The 23,129-nt window shown below is 46.4% G+C and overlaps 1 protein-coding gene across 1 annotated transcript; it reads right to left on the bottom strand.

Annotated features, from left to right (window-relative positions):
* Nucleotides 1-389: 389 nt before the first annotated feature.
* On the bottom strand, nucleotides 390-11,011 carry LOC142656083 (perforin-1-like). Its single transcript, XM_075830952.1, has 4 exons — nucleotides 10,967-11,011; nucleotides 8,657-9,205; nucleotides 1,995-2,361; nucleotides 390-1,121 (listed from the first exon to the last, which is right to left on the bottom strand). Exons 2-4 carry the CDS (start codon nucleotides 9,193-9,195, stop codon nucleotides 402-404), a joined length of 1,626 nt encoding a protein of 541 aa, XP_075687067.1. The 5' UTR covers nucleotides 9,196-9,205; nucleotides 10,967-11,011; the 3' UTR covers nucleotides 390-401.
* Nucleotides 11,012-23,129: the final 12,118 nt, after the last annotated feature.

Genomic DNA, 23,129 nt, shown 5'->3' with positions numbered 1-23,129 from the left:
TTTATTGCAGCTGCCATAAAGCGCCCAGCCCCTGTCTATACTGACAATAGAGGACGGAAGTGTGTGTCTCCAATATGGCCGCCTCTTTACATACAATACAGGAGGAAACTGTGTGCCTTCAATACGGCCGTCCCAGCAAAGATTTTAGAAATAAAATATATAAATAACCACAACATTTATAAAACGTATGAACACATCAAATCTCTTCTAAATCTAAAGATTTATACTACAATCACAAACATGAGACTTGCCCTGTAACTAAGATGAGAATTCGGTGTATCAAGAAATTTCGCTCTGTGGGTACCGATATCTGGAGATGCCGTTAAGGAAATGTCTAGGTGGATTATAATAGTTCACGTCTTTACTTTTATGCTTCATGAATTATTGAGATCTGTAGATCCTTAGTTGGTGGAAGCTGCATACTCCCTACAGAGGTGGCCGCTGAGGTGAGGGATACACTCCGCATTCACCACAAAACTCACACTCCCATTCTGCAGATAGCAGACCTCAGACTTTACTCCACTGTTGACATTTTTTGTGCACGTTCCAAGAAGATCATCATCGTATTTATTATCTTCATCCCAAACCTCAATCTTCAGTAAGTGGATGGAGCTGAGCTCTAAGATCCCCAGGTCAAACCGTGACTTCCATTTTGGATTATTGTCGTTCCATATAGTTGTGGTCTGAGCTTTGGTTGAACCGTAACTCACTACCACGAACGCATCGGTCTTAGACATGTAGTCACCCCAAAGATTTGTGGCACTTTCTACACTAACCACTAATTTAGCAAATCCTTTTTTAGCTGGACAACAATTCGAGTTTCTGTGTTTATTCCCTTGACAGACACAAGAGCATTCTGCTCCGGGACTCAGCAGAGAACCAGAAGGACAGGAGCAATTCTTTCCCAGAGCCTTCTCCATGATATAGTCACTCACGGCCTTCTTAAGGTTCTCTCGTTGAGGTCCTCTGAATCTGACAAGGTTATGGATGGGTTCCAAGGAATACGATACAATATCTGGTTCTGTCTTGAGGCTGTCCATCCATTTCTCAAAGACTGAGGCACTGTCACTATTTTTGGAGTCAAACGAGAGAAGCTCATAAGTAATCTTCCCACCAGTGATCTAAAATGTAGAAGAAAAGGAAGACATTATGTTGTCGTGTGAATGAGCGGGTGCTACGTTATCAAGAACAACATTCCTTACGAGACGTATTTTTTCACCATTACCGTTATTATCACTCCGGATATGATAAGTCACATTTTCCCATGAAAGACTAGCAACTAAATTTACCATAAACGTGTGATTGTTGGGTGACCGACTGCTGGGACACTACTCTAATGGACTGGTCATGAGTGGTCACTCTCTATGGAAGAGAAGATATGGAAAGAGCCAAGTGAGTATTATGGGAACCCCACTTCCAATGACATATTACCTATCCACAGCTGTTCTCGAGGGCGTAACTAGAAATAGCAAACTGTTGAATGCCCCCTGATCATTTACAAGCACCATGTAGAAGTTAGTGTAAGCGCACACTTGCTGTCCAAGTCAAAGTAAGGAAAGTACAACTCCCATCATGGTCTGACAATTGATTATCATAAGACTACTGTACCCAGAGATCTACTATGCTGCCATATGTGCCTGATATACTGTGCGCCTAAAGCCCCTAGACCTTATGTAAAAATTATTACAGACGCCAGACCAGACGTAAAAAAAATCCATTCAGACCTTACAATAAACCCCTTCATTAATTGACTCGCTCCCGGGTCCACTTCACTTCCTTGGTTGCTGCCGCACACAGGGTTCTGACGCTAGCCAACATCAGGATCAGCATCACCTAAGACTGGCCACCGTCACGCTAAAAAGATCCCAAAGCGAGGATCAAATCCCACAGATAACGGCTAGCGCCAGGACCCGTGGCACCCGCTATAGTTGGTAGTTATGGTACAGTAATTATGCCCCTGGTTGTTTTCTTCACGAAGAGTCTCAGCTACTTACCTTCCAGATCCTCTCGTTATATGTCTGGTGGAAGTTCTCTCCACGGTTGGCTTTATGACTCAGTTCCTTACAGACACTGGCTTTGGCATTAGCTTCAGCTTTTCCGGTGATGGCAGCTGAGGCCTCAATGCTTAGACAGTCCTTCAGCTCATCTAAGGACAGGCCGTCCATCGTAGCATGGCATGTCCGGATCGCGGTGACCTGTTGAGCTTCCCCTCCCACATTGGCTTGGCTGATATAATGGGTTCCATAGGTAGTTATTAGGTGTCTATACTTCTCTTGGGTCTTCGGGTCATACGTGGCTGGCAGTGACTTTAAGCTTTTATAAAAATCAAGGCTCAGTGGTGGAGTATGAGAGAGTCGGAGGCTGCAAAGAGACAACTGTTATTATTGATGGCAGATTGGACTCTCATTCACGTTGTGACATCACAACATAAAGACGCTGTCACCCTAGCCTGTATAGTGTAGGGGCGTCTATAAGGTCTGACAGCTGCTAGTATGATTTAACCCCAAATTTCTCAGATCAACAACTTACCGCATTCCGTATCCATGGTCTGAGTGTAATGGTGGGGGGGGTAGGGAAACGGACAAGTGAGCCCTAATCTACCCGCCACTCTGTCCCTGCCTACTTGCAACGACCCGCCCTAGACGACGGGGTACAACTGGGCGGCGGTCCCTGCGCTCAGTAAGTGCATGACAAACACGACAAACAAACAAGGGAATACAAGCAAGGGAAATGGGCAGTTGTTCGCGGAAACACCGTGAGCAACAGAGTAGTGAACGAGCCGAGTCAAGCCAGGAGAGTGCGAGGTACAAAGCGAAAAGCAGAAGAGTAGTCGGTAAGCCGGGGTCTGTATGGAGCAGGATCAAAAAGTAGCAGGAGCTGTAGCTGGGCCAGGAAACCTCAAGGAAAGAATTCACAAGCACAGATGGACAGGAAGAGCAGGCTTAAATAGACCGAGGGCGGGAGCTAGCTGAGTCTGGCCAGGTTGCGATAGGCTCTCCCACTCCTAAGCCTGCCAGCCTGAGTGGAGGAAGCTGGTGTCTGTCTCAGGGATGTACACTCAGGTGTTGACTGATTAATTCTGGGAGTTAACCCTGAAGCAGTGCCTGGCAGATCCTTTACAGTACCCCCCCTTTTATGAGGGGCCACCGGACCCTTTCTAAGTGGACCTGGCTTACTGGGGAAACGCAGGTGGAACCTCCTGACCAATACCCCAGCGTGAACATCCCGGGCGGGTACCCAAGTCCTCTCCTCGGGCCCGTATCCTCTCCAATGGACCAGGTACTGGAGGGAGCCTTGGACCATCTTGCTGTCCACGATCCTGGCCACCTCAAATTCCACCCCCTCAGGGGTGAGGACGGGAACAGGAGGTTTCCTCGAGGGGGCCAAGGCCGGGGAGCAGCGTTTCAGGAGGGAGGCATGAAACACGTTGTGTATACGAAAAGACGGGGGTAACTCCAGCCGGAAAGAGACAGGACTGAGGACCTCAATGACCTTATACGGCCCAATAAACCGGGGAGCAAACTTTTTGGACGGAACCTTGAGACGCAAGTTCCTGGATGACAACCACACCAGATCCCCGACCACAAACAGGGGGTTAGCAGAACGTCTTCTATCGGCCTGAGCCTTCTGTATGCTCTGGGACGCCTCTAGGTTCTTCTGAACCTGGGCCCAGACTGTGCACAGATCCCGATGAACGACCTCCACCTCGGGATTGTTGGAACAACCAGGTGAAACGGAGGAGAACCGTGGATTAAACCCAAAATTACAGAAAAAGGGAGAGACCCCTGACGAGTTACTGACCCGGTTATTAAGGGAAAATTCGGCGAGGGGAATGAAAGAAACCCAATCAAATTGACAGTCAGAGACAAAACATCTTAAGTATTGTTCTAGAGACTGATTAGTCCTCTCCGTTTGGCCATTGGTTTCAGGATGGAAGGCAGAGGAGAAGGACAGATCAATCCCCAACTTATTACAGAAGGCTCTCCAAAACAATGAAACAAATTGTACCCCTCTGTCAGAAACAATATTGACGGGGACCCCATGGAGACGCAGGATGTGTTTGATAAACAAGGTAGCCAACGTCTTGGCGTTGGGTAGTTTCTTGAGGGGCACAAAGTGGCACATTTTACTGAAGCGGTCTACCACCACCCACACCACCGACTTGCCTTGGGATGGAGGCAAATCGGTGATAAAATCCATGGAGATATGTGTCCAAGGTCTCTGGGGAATGGGCAACGAACGCAGTAAGCCCGCTGGTCGGGACCTGGGAGTCTTGGACCTGGCACAAACCTCACAGGCGGCGACGTAGGCCTTAACGTCTTTAGGCAAACCAGGCCACCAATAATTTCTGGTAATGAGGTGTTTGGTACCCAGGATGCCTGGATGGCCAGATAGTGCGGAGTCGTGATTTTCCCTAAGTACCCTTAGCCGGAATTGCAGGGGAACAAACAGCTTGTTCTCAGGAAGGTTCCCAGGAGCTGAACCTTGATCAGCAGCAATTTCAGAGACTAAATCGGACTCGATAGAGGAAATGACTATACCTGGAGGCAAAATACAAACAGGATCTTCCTCCGAAGGAGGGCTGGCCATGAAGCTACGCGACAGTGCATCCGCCTTAATATTTTTAGACCCGGCCCTATAGGTAACCAAAAAATTGAATCTGGTAAAAAACAACGCCCATCGAGCTTGTCTCGGGTTTAGCCTCCGGGCAGATTCTAGGAAAACCAGATTCTTGTGGTCGGTAAGGACCGTTACCTGGTGCCTAGCCCCCTCCAGGAAGTGGCGCCACTCTTCAAATGCCCATTTAATGGCTAAAAGTTCGCGGTTGCCAATATCATAGTTACACTCCGTGGGCGAAAACTTCCTAGAAAAGTAAGCACAGGGGCGGAGATGGGTGAGGGAGCTGGTACCCTGGGACAAGACGGCCCCCACTCCCACCTCGGACGCGTCAACCTCCACAATAAATGGCTCCCTTTGGTTGGGCTGAACCAGCACGGGGGCCGAGATAAAGCACTTCTTGAGGGTCTCAAAAGCCTGGACGGCCTCAGGGGGCCAATGGAGGACATCAGCACCCTTGCGAGTGAGGTCCGTAAGAGGCTTAGCGACGACCGAGAAGTTAGCAATAAATCTCCTGTAATAGTTAGCGAACCCCAAAAAACACTGTAGCGCTTTCAGGGAGGCAGGTTGGACCCATTCAGCCACAGCCTGAACCTTGGCAGGGTCCATGCGGAATTCATGAGGAGTGAGGATTTGACCTAAAAATGGTATCTCCTGTACCCCAAATACACATTTTTCGATTTTGGCAAACAGTTTGTTTTCTCGAAGGACCTGGAGCACTTTCCTGACATGCTCTATGTGGGAGGACCAGTCCCTGGAAAACACCAATATGTCATCAAGGTACACTACAAGAAATATCCCCAGGTAATTTCTCAAAATCTCATTTATGAAGTTCTGGAAGACCGCAGGGGCATTGCACAACCCAAAGGGCATGACGAGGTATTCGAAATGGCCTTCGGGCGTGTTAAACGCAGTCTTCCACTCATCCCCCTCTTTGATGCGAATAAGGTTATACGCCCCCCGTAGATCCAATTTAGAGAACCATTGGGCCCCCTGAACCTGATTAAAGAGATCAGGAATCAAAGGAAGGGGATACTGGTTCCTTACCGTGACCTTATTCAGGCCACGGTAGTCAATGCATGGCCTAAGACCCCCATCCTTCTTCCCTACGAAGAAGAAGCCAGCACCTACCGGAGAAGAAGAGGGACGAATGTAACCCTTGGCCAGGGATTCCTGGATATACTCCCTCATGGCTTCACGTTCGGGACAAGAAAGGTTAAATATCCTACCCTTAGGAAGCTTAGCTCCTGGTACCAATTCGATAGCGCAATCGTATTCTCTATGAGGCGGTAATACTTCGGAGGCCTCTTTAGAGAAAACATCAGCGAAGTCCTGAACAAACTCGGGTAGCGTATTCACCTCCTTAGGGGGAGAAATAGAATTAACAGAAAAACATGACGTACAACATTCATTACCCCATTTGGTTAGCTCCCCAGTATTCCAGTCAAACGTAGGATTATGCAACTGCAACCAGGGAAGACCTAGAACCAAATCGTACGATAATCCCTGCATCAATAGTACAGAGCATTGCTCCAAATGCATGGAGCCAACAAGGAGTTCAAAAACAGGGGTATGCTGTGTAAAATAACCATTAGCAAGAGGAGTGGAGTCGATACCCACTACCGGAACAGGTTTAGGCAAATCAATCAGAGGCATAGCGAGAGACATAGCAAATTCCACAGACATGATATTAGTAGAGGACCCTGAATCCACGAAGGCACTGCCGGTAGCAGACCTACCACCAAAAGAGACCTGAAAGGGAAGCAATATCTTAGTACGTTTCATATTTACGGGAAATACCTGTGCGCCCAAGTGACCTCCCCGATGATCACTTAGACGCGGGAGCTCTCTGGCAGCATTCTTACGCTTGGGACAGTTGTTTACTTGATGCTTGACATCCCCACAGTAGAAGCAGAGACCATTCTTCCTGCGGAATTCTCTACGTTGTTGAGGGGACACGGAGGCCCCGAGTTGCATAGGTATTTCTGAGTCTTTAGGGGAGAAACGAAGCAACGGGACTTCGGGAGGCATCATGGGGGAGTCGGAGGAAAAAACACATAAACGTTCACGTTGTCGTTCCCTGAGACGTCGGTCAAGTCGTACCACTAAAGCCATAACCTGGTCTAAGGAGTCAGAAGAGGGATAACTAACTAGCAGGTCTTTCAGGGCGTTCGACAGACCCAACCTAAACTGGCACCTTAAGGCAGGGTCATTCCACCGAGAAGCTACGCACCACTTCCGAAAGTCAGAGCAATACTCCTCAACAGGTCTCTTACCCTGACGTAAGGTCACCAGCTGACTCTCGGCAAAGGCAGTTCTGTCAGTCTCGTCATAAATAAGTCCGAGGGCAGAAAAGAAACAATCAACGGAGGAAAGTTCAGGGGCGCCAGGAGCCAAGGAGAAGGCCCACTCTTGGGGCCCTTCCTGGAGCCGGGACATAATTATACCCACCCGCTGGCTCTCAGAACCTGAGGAGTGAGGCTTTAAGCGAAAGTAAAGCTTACAACTCTCCCGAAAGGAGAGAAAAGCCCTCCGGTCACCTGAGAACCGGTCGGGCAACTTGAGGTGGGGTTCAAGGGGTGCGGTGAGGGGAACTACCAAGGTAGCATCAGGCTGGTTGACCCTCTGAGCCAGGGCCTGGACCTGTAGGGAGAGACCCTGCATTTGCTGAGCCAGGGTTTCACGGGGTTCCATAATGGTGTCAGGGACCAGGGTAGACTAGGTATAGGGCTTGTGAATTTGTAATGGTGGGGGGGGTAGGGAAACGGACAAGTGAGCCCTAATCTACCCGCCACTCTGTCCCTGCCTACTTGCAACGACCCGCCCTAGACGACGGGGTACAACTGGGCGGCGGTCCCTGCGCTCAGTAAGTGCATGACAAACACGACAAACAAACAAGGGAATACAAGCAAGGGAAATGGGCAGTTGTTCGCGGAAACACCGTGAGCAACAGAGTAGTGAACGAGCCGAGTCAAGCCAGGAGAGTGCGAGGTACAAAGCGAAAAGCAGAAGAGTAGTCGGTAAGCCGGGGTCTGTATGGAGCAGGATCAAAAAGTAGCAGGAGCTGTAGCTGGGCCAGGAAACCTCAAGGAAAGAATTCACAAGCACAGATGGACAGGAAGAGCAGGCTTAAATAGACCGAGGGCGGGAGCTAGCTGAGTCTGGCCAGGTTGCGATAGGCTCTCCCACTCCTAAGCCTGCCAGCCTGAGTGGAGGAAGCTGGTGTCTGTCTCAGGGATGTACACTCAGGTGTTGACTGATTAATTCTGGGAGTTAACCCTGAAGCAGTGCCTGGCAGATCCTTTACACTGAGCCTCATTCCATCACTGATTTCATTACCTTGTGTTTTAATTAGAACTGGTCATAGATAATGTGATCAATGCCTATTAAATTATATTAAAGGGGAAGCTGACAAGCGAGCAGCAGAAAACAGGAAATGTCAGGCTATTCTGTGTGCTCTAGTGGCCAGTGTGAAAACTGCAATATGTCAAGTCTTTTTTATCGCTTGTGGATATTTAATTAAAAATAAAATAAAATCATTATATGTTATAAAATCTGTTAATAATAAAACCTTATCATTATTTTTTACTGTTTTTATTAAAAGGACACTCCATGCAGAATATTTACACTGTATTATACATTGCGCGGGACCTGAAGGGGAGGAGCATGACAAGAATTCTGTCTTTGGTGTTCTTTGAGCCCTTGTATCATGCACCGCCCCCTTAGGTCCTACACTAGGGATAACACAGTGTATCCCCTCTGCCCCGTGTGTGCCTTTAAATCCATGGCCAGTTTTAGTCAACAGACTGTGGTCAGGTCTAGCTGTATATATAGTAGCTCAGCTGGAAATAAAAAATATGACAAGAACATTAAAGGGAAGCTCCAGTTTTGCCCAGTGTGTTGAGAGTAATACATATTCTATACTAAACAATCAGGATCTGTTTTTGCCGTTGGTCCTTGTTGGCCTAGGACCGGCTGTCAGTAATTTACTTTCTTCTTTTTAACTCTTTACAGTAATATATCTGTGAAGACATCGTACCCGTAGTAGATACAGCTCAGCTGATGCCTGATGAAGGTGTATCGATCTCTACTGCTCTTACTCTGACCAAACTGCGCCAGCTGGGATTGAGATCCAGCCAACACCATCTTGGCATCTCCCACTTTATGATGGAGCTCCAGCCCGGCCTCCCAGTCATTCTGAATACTCGATGCAGACTCTTCGGCCAATGAAGAAGTAGACCGAGAGGTCTCTCCGCTGATCTGCTTGACACAAGCGGACTGAGGTTTCCAATCCACGGCTCCTAGCGGTAACTTCTGCCAGACTTTCTTCATGTAAGGGTTGCTACAGACAGTGCAGGTTTCCTCGGATGTGACAAATTTCTGTAGATTTAACAGGTAGGACCCTTTCTTCTTCATTGTGACAATGTCCAGTCCCTCACCTAGAAGAGTGTGACCTGGTACAAAGTGGACTTTATTGCACTCGTCAAGCTCTGCTGATCGGCAGGCATAGGTCAGCGGGGGAGGACTTTGCGTTGAAGTGCGGGAAACAGAAACGAGAAAAGTGAAGATGAAAAACATGTTCCAAGAGCTGTAAAAAAAAAAAAAAAAAAAGTTTTGTTACTCTGGATCTAGTCCATGTGGCCACTAGTTGCTCATAGCATGGAGCTTCTATGTGCTTCCCATGTTTGTATTATACACGCCATGCTATTAGTTTACTACTAACACCCCACAACCCTCTCTAGGGTGGTCCAGGCTCCTCTAACTTCCAAGTAACTGATCATGTAGGATCTCACTGCCCCTGCATTCTGGCAGAATACACATGAAGAACAGTAACAGTAAGAAGCAGCACTCAATGCCAAGGAGCAGCTGCAAAAGCAAATAATGTTTTATGATTTGTATTAATTATGGGGGCAAGTGCTCGAATTACGTGGAACTAATGATAACTCAGGAACTAGATTTTTAGAAAGGAACATGTCATTTTTAAAACGCAGTAACAAGTTTTTTATGTGAATCTGCTGGAGATTGTTAAAGCTGCGAGGGACAGAGAGGACAACGATTGAGGGTGTTACAATTCTTTGCCACAACTATTGTTTCTGTTGTGTTCAGGTGTGAAAAATCGTTATTTTGCTGAAGCTTCTTGGAAAAAATGACGCAATTTGGGGTTTTGGGTGGATATATGTTCTCATTTACTGATACATCATTGTGCAACCACAGATGACCGCACCTATCACTACTACATCAATGTCTGCTAATGCCAGTGTACAGTTTTATTTTATTTTTTATTGTGAATGATTTTTTACTGTATACTATATTATTATCATATTCAATGTAAGCTCCATGTTCAAGTAAGCTCCTGAGCTCCCTCTAGTGGCGGGGCAGGTAGACAGAATTTCATCATGTAACTCTAAGTCAATGCAAGAGATTTGGAGCTCTGTATCAGAAAACTGGATCTTTCTCCACTCTGACCACTTGTGCAATCAGAGGGACCTGCTACCGGTGTTGTCATAGTAGCAGACCAGACCCAGCCCCGCAAGATGCGCCAGAGGCAAAATAGAGAGACTCCTGCTTCGGAGTCAGTGACAAAGAGGACATCTGTTTGTGGAGTGACTCCTGAACTTTGATAATTAGATAGAGAACTTCTATCCTAGGGACTGGCGAAAAGTCAAAGTCTTGTTGAGACCCCTAGAGTTTATGGGCTGGGGACGATCCCCTGAAACATTGTCCATTCTCCTGTGTGTCTGGAACCAAGTAACGTGAAATAATTACTGGTTGTAACTTGGCAAGTATTTGGCATCTACAAATTTTCTGCCATTACGCTCCTGTTACATTGCAAACTAAGCGAGTGCCTAAGCGGTCCTTAAATAGACAGTCCCCTAATTTGTGTGGACTCAAACTGTTTTTGTCCTCGAGGTCATCATTTACTAGTTGCAGCATAGAGATCACGTGATGGACACGTAGCACATTCACGGGCTTGCGAGGCCCGTGTAAGGTAGTGGCATGGTGACCACGAGGACCCACGGAGGCGCACTAATGACTGGTGCACCCCCACAAGTGGCATATAGGTGGGGCAGGTTGTGTCAGAGGGCATTTCCTCAGAGACCTGCTGCAGAACAGTAGGCCAGCCTGCGTAGTCACTTTTGCGCAGACCCGACTTTGTGAGAACTCGATATCCACGAGACGAGATCCACAACCTCAGTTAAAGGCCACACAGGATATACGTGACATCTAATTGAATAAAATTGCTGAAATACAACACGTGTGTCTTACTCGGGAGCCCCTATACAAGCAACATACAGGCACGATTCTATATCTAAAAGTTTGTAAATACAATATAGGTAAACATCTTTACCTTGTGTAGACCTTGGGGAGCAGCTCGGAGATGTTGTCTGTAAAGTGTAGAGAATCACACAGGATGCGGCCACAAGCTGCTGTGTAATATAAGTGCACTGTGCGGGGGCGGCCGGCGGCTACACAGGTAGGAAAAAGCACTGTGATGAATGATAAAGATATTGTGTGAAGATTATTGAACAATATAAAGGGTTAATTTGTATGCAGTATTGTGACTTAGCCTCACACACTTCTATGTGGCTGAGCTGAAATACCAGGCTGAACCCAAGGTCAGGTGTGGCGCTATTTTTGAAAGAAAGCAGATAGGTTTAACTAATATTGTACAATCTACTTGAAACATTTCATGTATTAAGCCAATGACCACAGACTGGACACTGAATGCTCCCTTATAAGTAGATGACCACAGACCGGACACTGAATGCTCCTTTATCAGCAGATGACCACAGACCGGACACTGAATGCTCCTTTATCAGCAGATGACCACAGACTGGACACTGAATGCTCCTTTATCAGCAGATGACCACAGACTGGACACTGAATGCTCCTTTATCAGCAGATGACCACAGACTGGACACTGAATGCTCCTTTATCAGCAGATGACCACAGACTGGGCACTGAATGCTCCTTTATCAGTAGATGATCACAGACCGGACACTGAATGCTGCTTTATCAGTAGATGACCACAGACTGGACACTGAATGCTCCTTTATCAGCAGATGACCACAGACTGGACACTGAATGCTCCTTTATCAGCAGATGACCACAGAGTGGACACTGAATGCTCCTTTATCAGCAGATGACCCCAGAGTGGACATTGAATGCTCCTTTATCAGCAGATGACCACAGACTGGACACTGAATGCTCCTTTATCAGTAGATGATCACAGACCGGACACTGAATGCTCCTTTATCTGCAGATGACCACAGACTGGACACCGAATGCTCCTTTATCAGCAGATGACACCAGACGGACACTGAATGCTCCTTTATCAGTAGATGACCACAGACTGGACACTGAATGCTCCTTTATCAGCAGATGACCACAGAGTGGACACTGAATGCTCCTTTATCAGCAGATGACCACAGAGTGGACACTGAATGCTCCTTTATCAGCAGATGACCACAGACTGAACACTGAATGCTCCTTTATCAGCAAATGACCCCAGAGTGGACACTGAATGCTCCTTTATCAGCAGATGACCACAGACTGGACACCGAATGCTCCTTTATCAGTAGATGATCACAGACCGGACACTGAATGCTCCTTTATCTGCAGATGACCACAGACTGGACACCGAATGCTCCTTTATCAGCAGATGACACCAGACCGACACTGAATGCTCCTTTATCAGTAGATGACCACAGACTGGACACTGAATGCTCCTTTATCAGCAGATGACCACAGAGTGGACACTGAATGCTCCTTTATCAGCAGATGACCACAGAGTGGACACTGAATGCTCCTTTATCAGCAGATGACCACAGAGTGGACACTGAATGCTCCTTTATCAGCAGATGACCACAGACTGAACACTGAATGCACCTTTATCAGCAAATGACCCCAGAGTGGACACTGAATGCTCCTTTATCAGCAGATGACCACAGACTGGACACTGAATGCTCCTTTATCAGTAGATGATCACAGACCGGACACTGAATGCTCCTTTATCTGCAGATGACCACAGACTGGACACCGAATGCTCCTTTATCAGCAGATGACACCAGACCGACACTGAATGCTCCTTTATCAGTAGATGACCACAGACCAGACACTGAATGCTCCCTTATAAGTAGATGACCACAGACTGGACACTGAATGCTCCTTTATCAGAAGATGACCACAGACTGGACACTGAATGCTCCTTTATCAGCAGATGACCACAGAGTGGACACTGAATGCTCCTTTATCAGCAGATGACCCCAGAGTGGACATTGAATGCTCCTTTATCAGCAGATGACCACAGACTGGACACTGAATGCTCCTTTATCAGTAGATGATCACAGACCGGACACTGAATGCTCCTTTATCTGCAGATGACCACAGACTGGACACCGAATGCTCCTTTATCAGCAGATGACACCAGACGGACACTGAATGCTCCTTTATCAGTAGATGACCACAGACTGGACACTGAATGCTCCTTTATCAGCAGATGACCACAGAGTGGACACTGAATGCTCCTTTATCAGCAGATGACCACAGAGTGGACACTGAATGCTCCTTTATCAGCAGATGACCACAGACTGAACACTGAATGCTCCTTTATCAGCAAATGACCCCAGAGTGGACACTGAATGCTCCTTTATCAGCAGATGACCACAGACTGGACACCGAATGCTCCTTTATCAGTAGATGATCACAGACCGGACACTGAATGCTCCTTTATCTGCAGATGACCACAGACTGGACACCGAATGCTCCTTTATCAGCAGATGACACCAGACCGACACTGAATGCTCCTTTATCAGTAGATGACCACAGACTGGACACTGAATGCTCCTTTATCAGCAGATGACCACAGAGTGGACACTGAATGCTCCTTTATCAGCAGATGACCACAGAGTGGACACTGAATGCTCCTTTATCAGCAGATGACCACAGAGTGGACACTGAATGCTCCTTTATCAGCAGATGACCACAGACTGAACACTGAATGCACCTTTATCAGCAAATGACCCCAGAGTGGACACTGAATGCTCCTTTATCAGCAGATGACCACAGACTGGACACTGAATGCTCCTTTATCAGTAGATGATCACAGACCGGACACTGAATGCTCCTTTATCTGCAGATGACCACAGACTGGACACCGAATGCTCCTTTATCAGCAGATGACACCAGACCGACACTGAATGCTCCTTTATCAGTAGATGACCACAGACTGGACACTGAATGCTCCTTTATCAGCAGATGACCACAGAGTGGACACTGAATGCTCCTTTATCAGCAGATGACCACAGAGTGGACACTGAATGCTCCTTTATCAGCAGATGACCACAGACTGAACACTGAATGCTCCTTTATCAGCAAATGACCCCAGAGTGGACACTGAATGCTCCTTTATCAGCAGATGACCACAGACTGGACACCGAATGCTCCTTTATCAGTAGATGATCACAGACCGGACACTGAATGCTCCTTTATCTGCAGATGACCACAGACTGGACACCGAATGCTCCTTTATCAGCAGATGACACCAGACCGACACTGAATGCTCCTTTATCAGTAGATGACCACAGACTGGACACTGAATGCTCCTTTATCAGTAGATGACCACAGACTGGACACTGAATGCTCCTTTATCAGCAGATGACCACAGAGTGGACACTGAATGCTCCTTTATCAGCAGATGACCACAGACTGAACACTGAATGCTCCTTTATCAGCAAATGACCCCAGAGTGGACACTGAATGCTCCTTTATCAGCAGATGACCACAGACTGGACACCGAATGCTCCTTTATCAGTAGATGATCACAGACCGGACACTGAATGCTCCTTTATCTGCAGATGACCACAGACTGGACACCGAATGCTCCTTTATCAGCAGATGACACCAGACCGACACTGAATGCTCCTTTATCAGTAGATGAGCACAGACTGGACACTAAATGCTCCTTTATCAGTAAATGACCACAGACTGGACAATGAATGCTCCTTTATTTGCAGATGACCACAAACTGGACACCGAATGCTCCTTTATCAGTAGATGATCACAGACCGGACACTGAATGCTCCTTTATCAGCAAAATGACCACAGACCGGACACGGAATGCTCCTTTATCAGTAGATGACCACAGACTGGACACTGAATGCTCCTTTATCAGTAGATGACCACAGACTGGACAATGAATGCTCCTTTATCTGCAGATGACCACAGACTGGACACTGAATGCTCCTTTATCAGTATATGACTACAGACCAGCCACAGAATGCTCCTTTATCTGCAGATGACCACAGACCAGACACTGAATACTCCTTTATCAGTAGATGACCACAGACCGGACACTGAATGCTCCTTTATCAGCAGATGACAACAGACCGGACACTGAATGCTCCTTTATCAGTAGATGACCACAGACCGGACACTGAATGCTCCTTTATCAGTAGATGACAACAGACCAGACACTGAATGTTCCTTTATAAGTAGATGACCACAGACTGGACAATGAATGCTCCTTTATCTGCAGATGACCACAGACTGGACACTGAATGCTCCTTTATCAGTAGATGACCACAGACTGGACACTGAATGATCCTTTATCAGTAGATGACCACAGCATGGACAGTGAATGCTCCTTTATGGGCAGGTGACCACAGACCGGACACTGAATGCTCCTTTATCTGCAGATGACCACAGACCGGACACTGAATGCTCCTTTATCAGTAAATGACCACAGACCGGACACTGAATGCTCCTTTATCAGTAGATGACCACAGACTGGACAATGAATGCTCCTTTATTTGCAGATGACCACAAACTGGACACCGAATGCTCCTTTATCAGCAAAATGACCACAGACCGGACACTGAATGCGCCTTTATCAGCAAAATGACCACAGACTGGACACGGAATGCTCCTTTATCAGTAGATGACCACAGACCGGACACTGAATTCTCCTTTATCAGTAGATGACCACAGACTGGACACTGAATGCTCCTTTATCAGTAGATGACTACAGACCAGACACTGAATGCTGCTTTATCAGTGGATGATCACAGACCGGACACTGAATGCTCCTTTATCAGTAGATGACCACAGACCGGACACTGAATTCTCCTTTATCAGTAGATGACTACAGACTGGACACTGAATGCTCCTTTATCAGTAGATGACTACAGACCAGACACTGAATGCTGCTTTATCAGTGGATGATCACAGACCGGACACTGAATGCTCCTTTATCTGCAGATGACCACAGACTGGACACTGAATGCTCCTTTATCAGTAGATGACTACAGACCAGACACTGAATGCTCCTTTATCTGCAGATGACCACAGACCGGACACTGAATGCTCCTTTATCAGTAGATGACCACAGACCGGACACTGAATGCTCCTTTATCAGCAGATGACCACAGACCGGACACTGAATTCTCCTTTATCAGTAGATGACCACAGACCGGACACTGAATGCTCCTTTATCTGCAGATGACCACTGACTGGATACTAAATGCTCCTTTATCAGCAAAATGACCACAGATTGGACACTGAATGCGCCTTTATCAGCAAAATGACCACAGACTGGACACGGAATGCTCCTTTATCAGTAGATGACCACAGACTGGACACTGAATGCTCCTTTATCAGTAGATGACCACAGACTGAACAATGAATGCTCCTTTATCTGCAGACGACCACAGACTGGACACTGAATGCTCCTTTATCTGCAGATGACTACAGACTGGATACTAAATGCTCCTTTATCAGTAGATGACCACAGACTGGACACTGAATGCTCCCTTATAAGTAGATGGCCACAGACCAGACACTGAATGCTCCTTTATCTGCAGATGACCACAGACTGGACACTGAATGCTCCTTTATCAGTAGATGACCACAGACCGGACACTGAATGCTCCTTTATCAGTAGATGACCACAGACTGGACACTGAATGCTCCTTTATGGGCAGATGACCACAGACTGGACACTGAATGCTCCTTTATCAGCAGATGACCACAGACTGGACACTGAATGCTCCTGTATCAGCAGATGACCACAGACCAGACAATGAATGCTCCTTTATCAGTAGATTACCACAGACCGGACACTGAATGCTCCCTTATAAGTAGATGACCACAGACTGGACACGGAATGCTCCTTTATCAGTAGATGACCACAGACTGGACACTGAATGCTCCTTTATCAGTAGATGACTACAGACCAGACACTGAATGCTGCTTTATCAGTGGATGATCACAGACCGGACACTGAATGCTCCTTTATCTGCAGATGACCACAGACTGGACACTGAATGCTCCTTTATCTGTAGATGACTACAGACCAGACACGGAATGCTCCTTTATCTGCAGATGACCACAGACCGGACACTGAATGCTCCTTTATCAGTAGATGACCACAGACCGGACACTGAATTCTCCTTTATCAGTAGATGACCACAGACTGGACACTGAATGCTCCTTTATCAGTAGATGACTACAGACCAGACACTGAATGCTGCTTTATCAGTGGATGATCACAGACCGGACACTGAATGCTCCTTTATCTGCAGATGACCACAGACTGGACACTGAATGCTCCTTTATCAGTAGATGACTACAGACCAGACACTGAATGCTCCTTTATCTGCAGATGACCACAGACCGGACACTGAATGCTCCTTTATCAGTAGATGACCACAGACCGGACACTGAATGCTCCTTTATCAGTAGATGACCACAGACCGGACACTGAATGCTCCTTTATCAGCAGATGAACACAGACCGGACACTGAATTCTCCTTTATCAGTAGATGACCACAGACCGGACACTGAATGATCCTTTATCAGTGGATGACCACAGACTGGACACTGAATGCTCCTTTATCAGTAGATGACCACAGACTGGACACTGAATGATCCTTTATCAGTGGATGACCACAGACCGGACACTGAATTCTCCTTTATCAGTAGATGACCACAGACCGGACACTGAATGCTCCTTTATCAGTAGATGACCACAGACCGGACACTGAATGATCCTTTATCAGTGGATGACCACAGACCGGACACTGAATTCTCCTTTATCAGTAGATGACCACAGACCGGACACTGAATGCTCCTTTATCAGTAGATGACCACAGACTGGACACTGAATGCTCCTTTATCAGTAGATGACCACAGACTGGACAATGAATGCTCCTTTATCTGAAGATGACCACAGACTGGACACTGATTGCTCCTTTATCAGTAGATGACCACAGACCAGACACTGAATGCTCCTTTATCTGCAGATGACCACAGACTGGACACTGAATGCTCCTTTATCTGCAGATGACCACTGACTGGATACTTAATGCTCCTTTATCAGTAGATGACCACAGACTGGACACTGAATGCTCCTTTATCAGCAAAATGACCACAGATTGGACACTGAATGCGCCTTTATCAGCAAAATGACCACAGACTGGACACGGAATGCTCCTTTATCAGTAGATGACCACAGACTGGACACTGAATGCTCCTTTATCAGTAGATGACCACAGACTGAACAATGAATGCTCCTTTATCTGCAGACGACCACAGACTGGACACTGAATGCCCCTTTATCAGTAGATGACCACAGACCGGACACTGAATGCTCCTTTATCTGCAGATGACTACAGACTGGATACTAAATGCTCCTTTATCAGTATATGACCACAGACTGGACACTGAATGCTCCTATATCAGCAAAATGACCACAGACTGGACACGGAATGCTCCTTTATCAGTAGATGACCACAGACTGGACACTGAATGCTCCTTTATCAGTAGATGACCACAGACTGGACACTGAATGCTCCTTTATCAGTAGATGACCACAGACCAGACACTGAATGCTCCTTTATCAGTAGATGACCACAGACTGGACAATGAATGCTCTTTTATCTGCAGATTATCACAGACTGGAAACTAAATGCTCCTTTATCAGCAAATGACCACAGACCGGACACTGAATGCACCTTTATCAGCAAAATACCACAGACCGGACACTGAATGCTCCTTTATCAGTAGATGACCACAGACTGGACACTGAATGCTCCCTTATAAGTAGATGACCACAGACCGGACACTGAATATTCCTTTATCAGTAGATGACAACAGACCGGACACTGAATGCTCCTTTATCAGTAGATGACCACAGACCGGACAATGAATGCTCCTTTATCTGAAGATGACCACAGACTGGACACTGATTGCTCCTTTATCAGTAGATGACCACAGACCAGACACTGAATGCTCCTTTATCAGTAGATGACCACAGACTGGACAATGAATGCTCCTTTATCTGAAGATGACCACAGACTGGACACTGATTGCTCCTTTATCAGTAGATGACCACAGACCAGACACTGAATGCTCCTTTATCTGCAGATGACCACAGACTGGACACTGAATGCTCCTTTATCTGCAGATGACCACTGACTGGATACTTAATGCTCCTTTATCAGTAGATGACCACAGACTGGACACTGAATGCTCCTTTATCAGCAAAATGACCACAGATTGGACACTGAATGCGCCTTTATCAGCAAAATGACCACAGACTGGACACGGAATGCTCCTTTATCAGTAGATGACCACAGACTGAACAATGAATGCTCCTTTATCTGCAGACGACCACAGACTGGACACTGAATGCCCCTTTATCAGTAGATGACCACAGACCGGACACTGAATGCTCCTTTATCTGCAGATGACTACAGACTGGATACTAAATGCTCCTTTATCAGTATATGACCACAGACTGGACACTGAATGCTCCTATATCAGCAAAATGACCACAGACTGGACACGGAATGCTCCTTTATCAGTAGATGACCACAGACTGGACACTGAATGCTCCTTTATCAGTAGATGACCACAGACTGGACACTGAATGCTCCTTTATCAGTAGATGACCACAGACCAGACACTGAATGCTCCTTTATCAGTAGATGACCACAGACTGGACAATGAATGCTCTTTTATCTGCAGATTATCACAGACTGGAAACTAAATGCTCCTTTATCAGCAAATGACCACAGACCGGACACTGAATGCACCTTTATCAGCAAAATACCACAGACCGGACACTGAATGCTCCTTTATCAGTAGATGACCACAGACTGGACACTGAATGCTCCCTTATAAGTAGATGACCACAGACCGGACACTGAATATTCCTTTATCAGTAGATGACAACAGACCGGACACTGAATGCTCCTTTATCAGTAGATGACCACAGACCGGACAATGAATGCTCCTTTATCTGAAGATGACCACAGACTGGACACTGATTGCTCCTTTATCAGTAGATGACCACAGACCAGACACTGAATGCTCCTTTATCAGTAGATGACCACAGACTGGACAATGAATGCTCCTTTATCTGAAGATGACCACAGACTGGACACTGATTGCTCCTTTATCAGTAGATGACCACAGACCAGACACTGAATGCTCCTTTATCTGCAGATGACCACAGACTGGACACTGAATGCTCCTTTATCTGCAGATGACCACTGACTGGATACTTAATGCTCCTTTATCAGTAGATGACCACAGACTGGACACTGAATGCTCCTTTATCAGCAAAATGACCACAGATTGGACACTGAATGCGCCTTTATCAGCAAAATGACCACAGACTGGACACGGAATGCTCCTTTATCAGTAGATGACCACAGACTGGACACTGAATGCTCCTTTATCAGTAGATGACCACAGACTGAACAATGAATGCTCCTTTATCTGCAGACGACCACAGACTGGACACTGAATGCCCCTTTATCAGTAGATGACCACAGACCGGACACTGAATGCTCCTTTATCTGCAGATGACTACAGACTGGATACTAAATGCTCCTTTATCAGTATATGACCACAGACTGGACACTGAATGCTCCTTTATCAGCAAAATGACCACAGACTGGACACGGAATGCTCCTTTATCAGTAGATGACCACAGACTGGACACTGAATGCTCCTTTATCAGTAGATGACCACAGACTGGACACTGAATGCTCCTTTATCAGTAGATGACCACAGACCAGACACTGAATGCTCCTTTATCAGTAGATGACCACAGACTGGACAATGAATGCTCTTTTATCTGCAGATTATCACAGACTGGAAACTAAATGCTCCTTTATCAGCAAATGACCACAGACCGGTCACTGAATGCGCCTTTATCAGCAAAATGACCACAGACCGGACACTGAATGCTCCTTTATCAGTAGATGACCACAGACTGGACACTGAATGCTCCCTTATAAGTAGATGACCACAGACCGGACACTGAATATTCCTTTATCAGTAGATGACAACAGACCGGACACTGAATGCTCCTTTATCAGTAGATGACCACAGACCGGACACTGAATGCTCCTTTATTAGTAGATGACCACAGACCAGACACTGAATGCTCCTTTATCAGTAGATGACCACAGACTAGACACTGAATGCTCCCTTATAAGTAGATGACCACAGACCAGACACTAAATGATCCTTTATCAGTAGATGACCACAGACTAGACACTGAATGCTCCCTTATAAGTAGATGACCACAGACCGGACACTGAATATTCCTTTATCAGTAGATGACCACAGACTGGACATTGAATGCTCCTTTATCAGTAGATGACCATAGACTGGACAATGAATGCTCTTTTATCTGCAGATTATCACAGACTGGAAACTAAATGCTACTTTATTAGCAAATGACCACAGACCGGACGCTGAATGCGCCTTTATCAGCAAAATGACTACAGACCGGACACTGAATGCTCCTTTATCAGCAGATGACCACAGACCAGACACTGAATGCTCCCTTATAAGTAGATGACCCCAGACCAGACACTGAATGCTCCTTTATCTGCAGATGACCACAGACTGGAGACTGAATGCTCCTTTATCAGTAGATGACCACAGACCGGACACTGAATGCTCCTTTATCAGTAGATGACCACAGACTGGACACTGAATGCTCCCTTATAAGTAGATGACCACAGACCGGACACTGAATATTCCTTTATCAGTAGATGACAACAGACCGGACACTGAATGCTCCTTTATCAGTAGATGACCACAGACCGGACACTGAATGCTCCTTTATCTGCAGATGACCACAGACCAGACACTGAATGCTCCCTTATAAGTAGATGACCCCAGACCAGACACTGAATGCTCCTTTATCTGCAGATGACCACAGACTGGAGACTGAATGCTCCTTTATCTGAAGATGACCACAGACTGGACACTGATTGCTCCTTTATCAGTAGATGACCACAGACCAGACACTGAATGCTCCTTTATCTGCAGATGACCACAGACTGGACACTGAATGCTCCTTTATCTGCAGATGACCACTGACTGGATACTTAATGCTCCTTTATCAGTAGATGACCACAGACTGGACACTGAATGCTCCTTTATCAGCAAAATGACCACAGATTGGACACTGAATGCGCCTTTATCTGCAGATGACCACAGACTGGACACTGAATGCTCCTTTATCTGCAGATGACCACTGACTGGATACTTAATGCTCCTTTATCAGTAGATGACCACAGACTGGACACTGAATGCTCCTTTATCAGCAAAATGACCACAGATTGGACACTGAATGCGCCTTTATCAGCAAAATGACCACAGACTGGACACGGAATGCTCCTTTATCAGTAGATGACCACAGACTGGACACTGAATGCTCCTTTATCAGTAGATGACCACAGACTGAACAATGAATGCTCCTTTATCTGCAGACGACCACAGACTGGACACTGAATGCCCCTTTATCAGTAGATGACCACAGACCGGACACTGAATGCTCCTTTATCTGCAGATGACTACAGACTGGATACTAAATGCTCCTTTATCAGTATATGACCACAGACTGGACACTGAATGCTCCTTTATCAGCAAAATGACCACAGACTGGACACGGAATGCTCCTTTATCAGTAGATGACCACAGACTGGACACTGAATGCTCCTTTATCAGTAGATGACCACAGACTGGACACTGAATGCTCCTTTATCAGTAGATGACCACAGACCAGACACTGAATGCTCCTTTATCAGTAGATGACCACAGACTGGACAATGAATGCTCTTTTATCTGCAGATTATCACAGACTGGAAACTAAATGCTCCTTTATCAGCAAATGACCACAGACCGGACACTGAATGCGCCTTTATCAGCAAAATGACCACAGACCGGACACTGAATGCTCCTTTATCAGTAGATGACCACAGACTGGACACTGAATGCTCCCTTATAAGTAGATGACCACAGACCGGACACTGAATATTCCTTTATCAGTAGATGACAACAGACCGGACACTGAATGCTCCTTTATCAGTAGATGACCACAGACCGGACACTGAATGCTCCTTTATTAGTAGATGACCACAGACCAGACACTGAATGCTCCTTTATCAGTAGATGACCACAGACTAGACACTGAATGCTCCCTTATA

The sequence above is a fragment of the Rhinoderma darwinii genome, chromosome 6 (genome assembly GCF_050947455.1).
Source record: "Rhinoderma darwinii isolate aRhiDar2 chromosome 6, aRhiDar2.hap1, whole genome shotgun sequence".
NCBI classification, from domain to species: domain Eukaryota; kingdom Metazoa; phylum Chordata; class Amphibia; order Anura; family Rhinodermatidae; genus Rhinoderma; species Rhinoderma darwinii.
Note: the sequence above shows the minus strand (reverse complement) of the source record. Positions and strands in the feature narration are given on the sequence as shown.

Bases quoted from the DNA above. Each gene is read 5' to 3' on its own strand.
- LOC142656083 (XM_075830952.1), bottom strand. From the start codon at position 9,195: ATGTTTTTCATCTTCACTTTTCTCGTTTCTGTTTCCCGCACTTCAACG. The intron at 2,362-8,656 runs GTACGATGTCTT...GTCTCTTTGCAG, and splicing joins CTGAGCTGTATCTACTACGG to CCTCCGACTCTCTCATACTC. The intron at 1,122-1,994 runs GTAAGTAGCTGA...TCTACATTTTAG, and splicing joins ATAACGAGAGGATCTGGAAG to ATCACTGGTGGGAAGATTAC.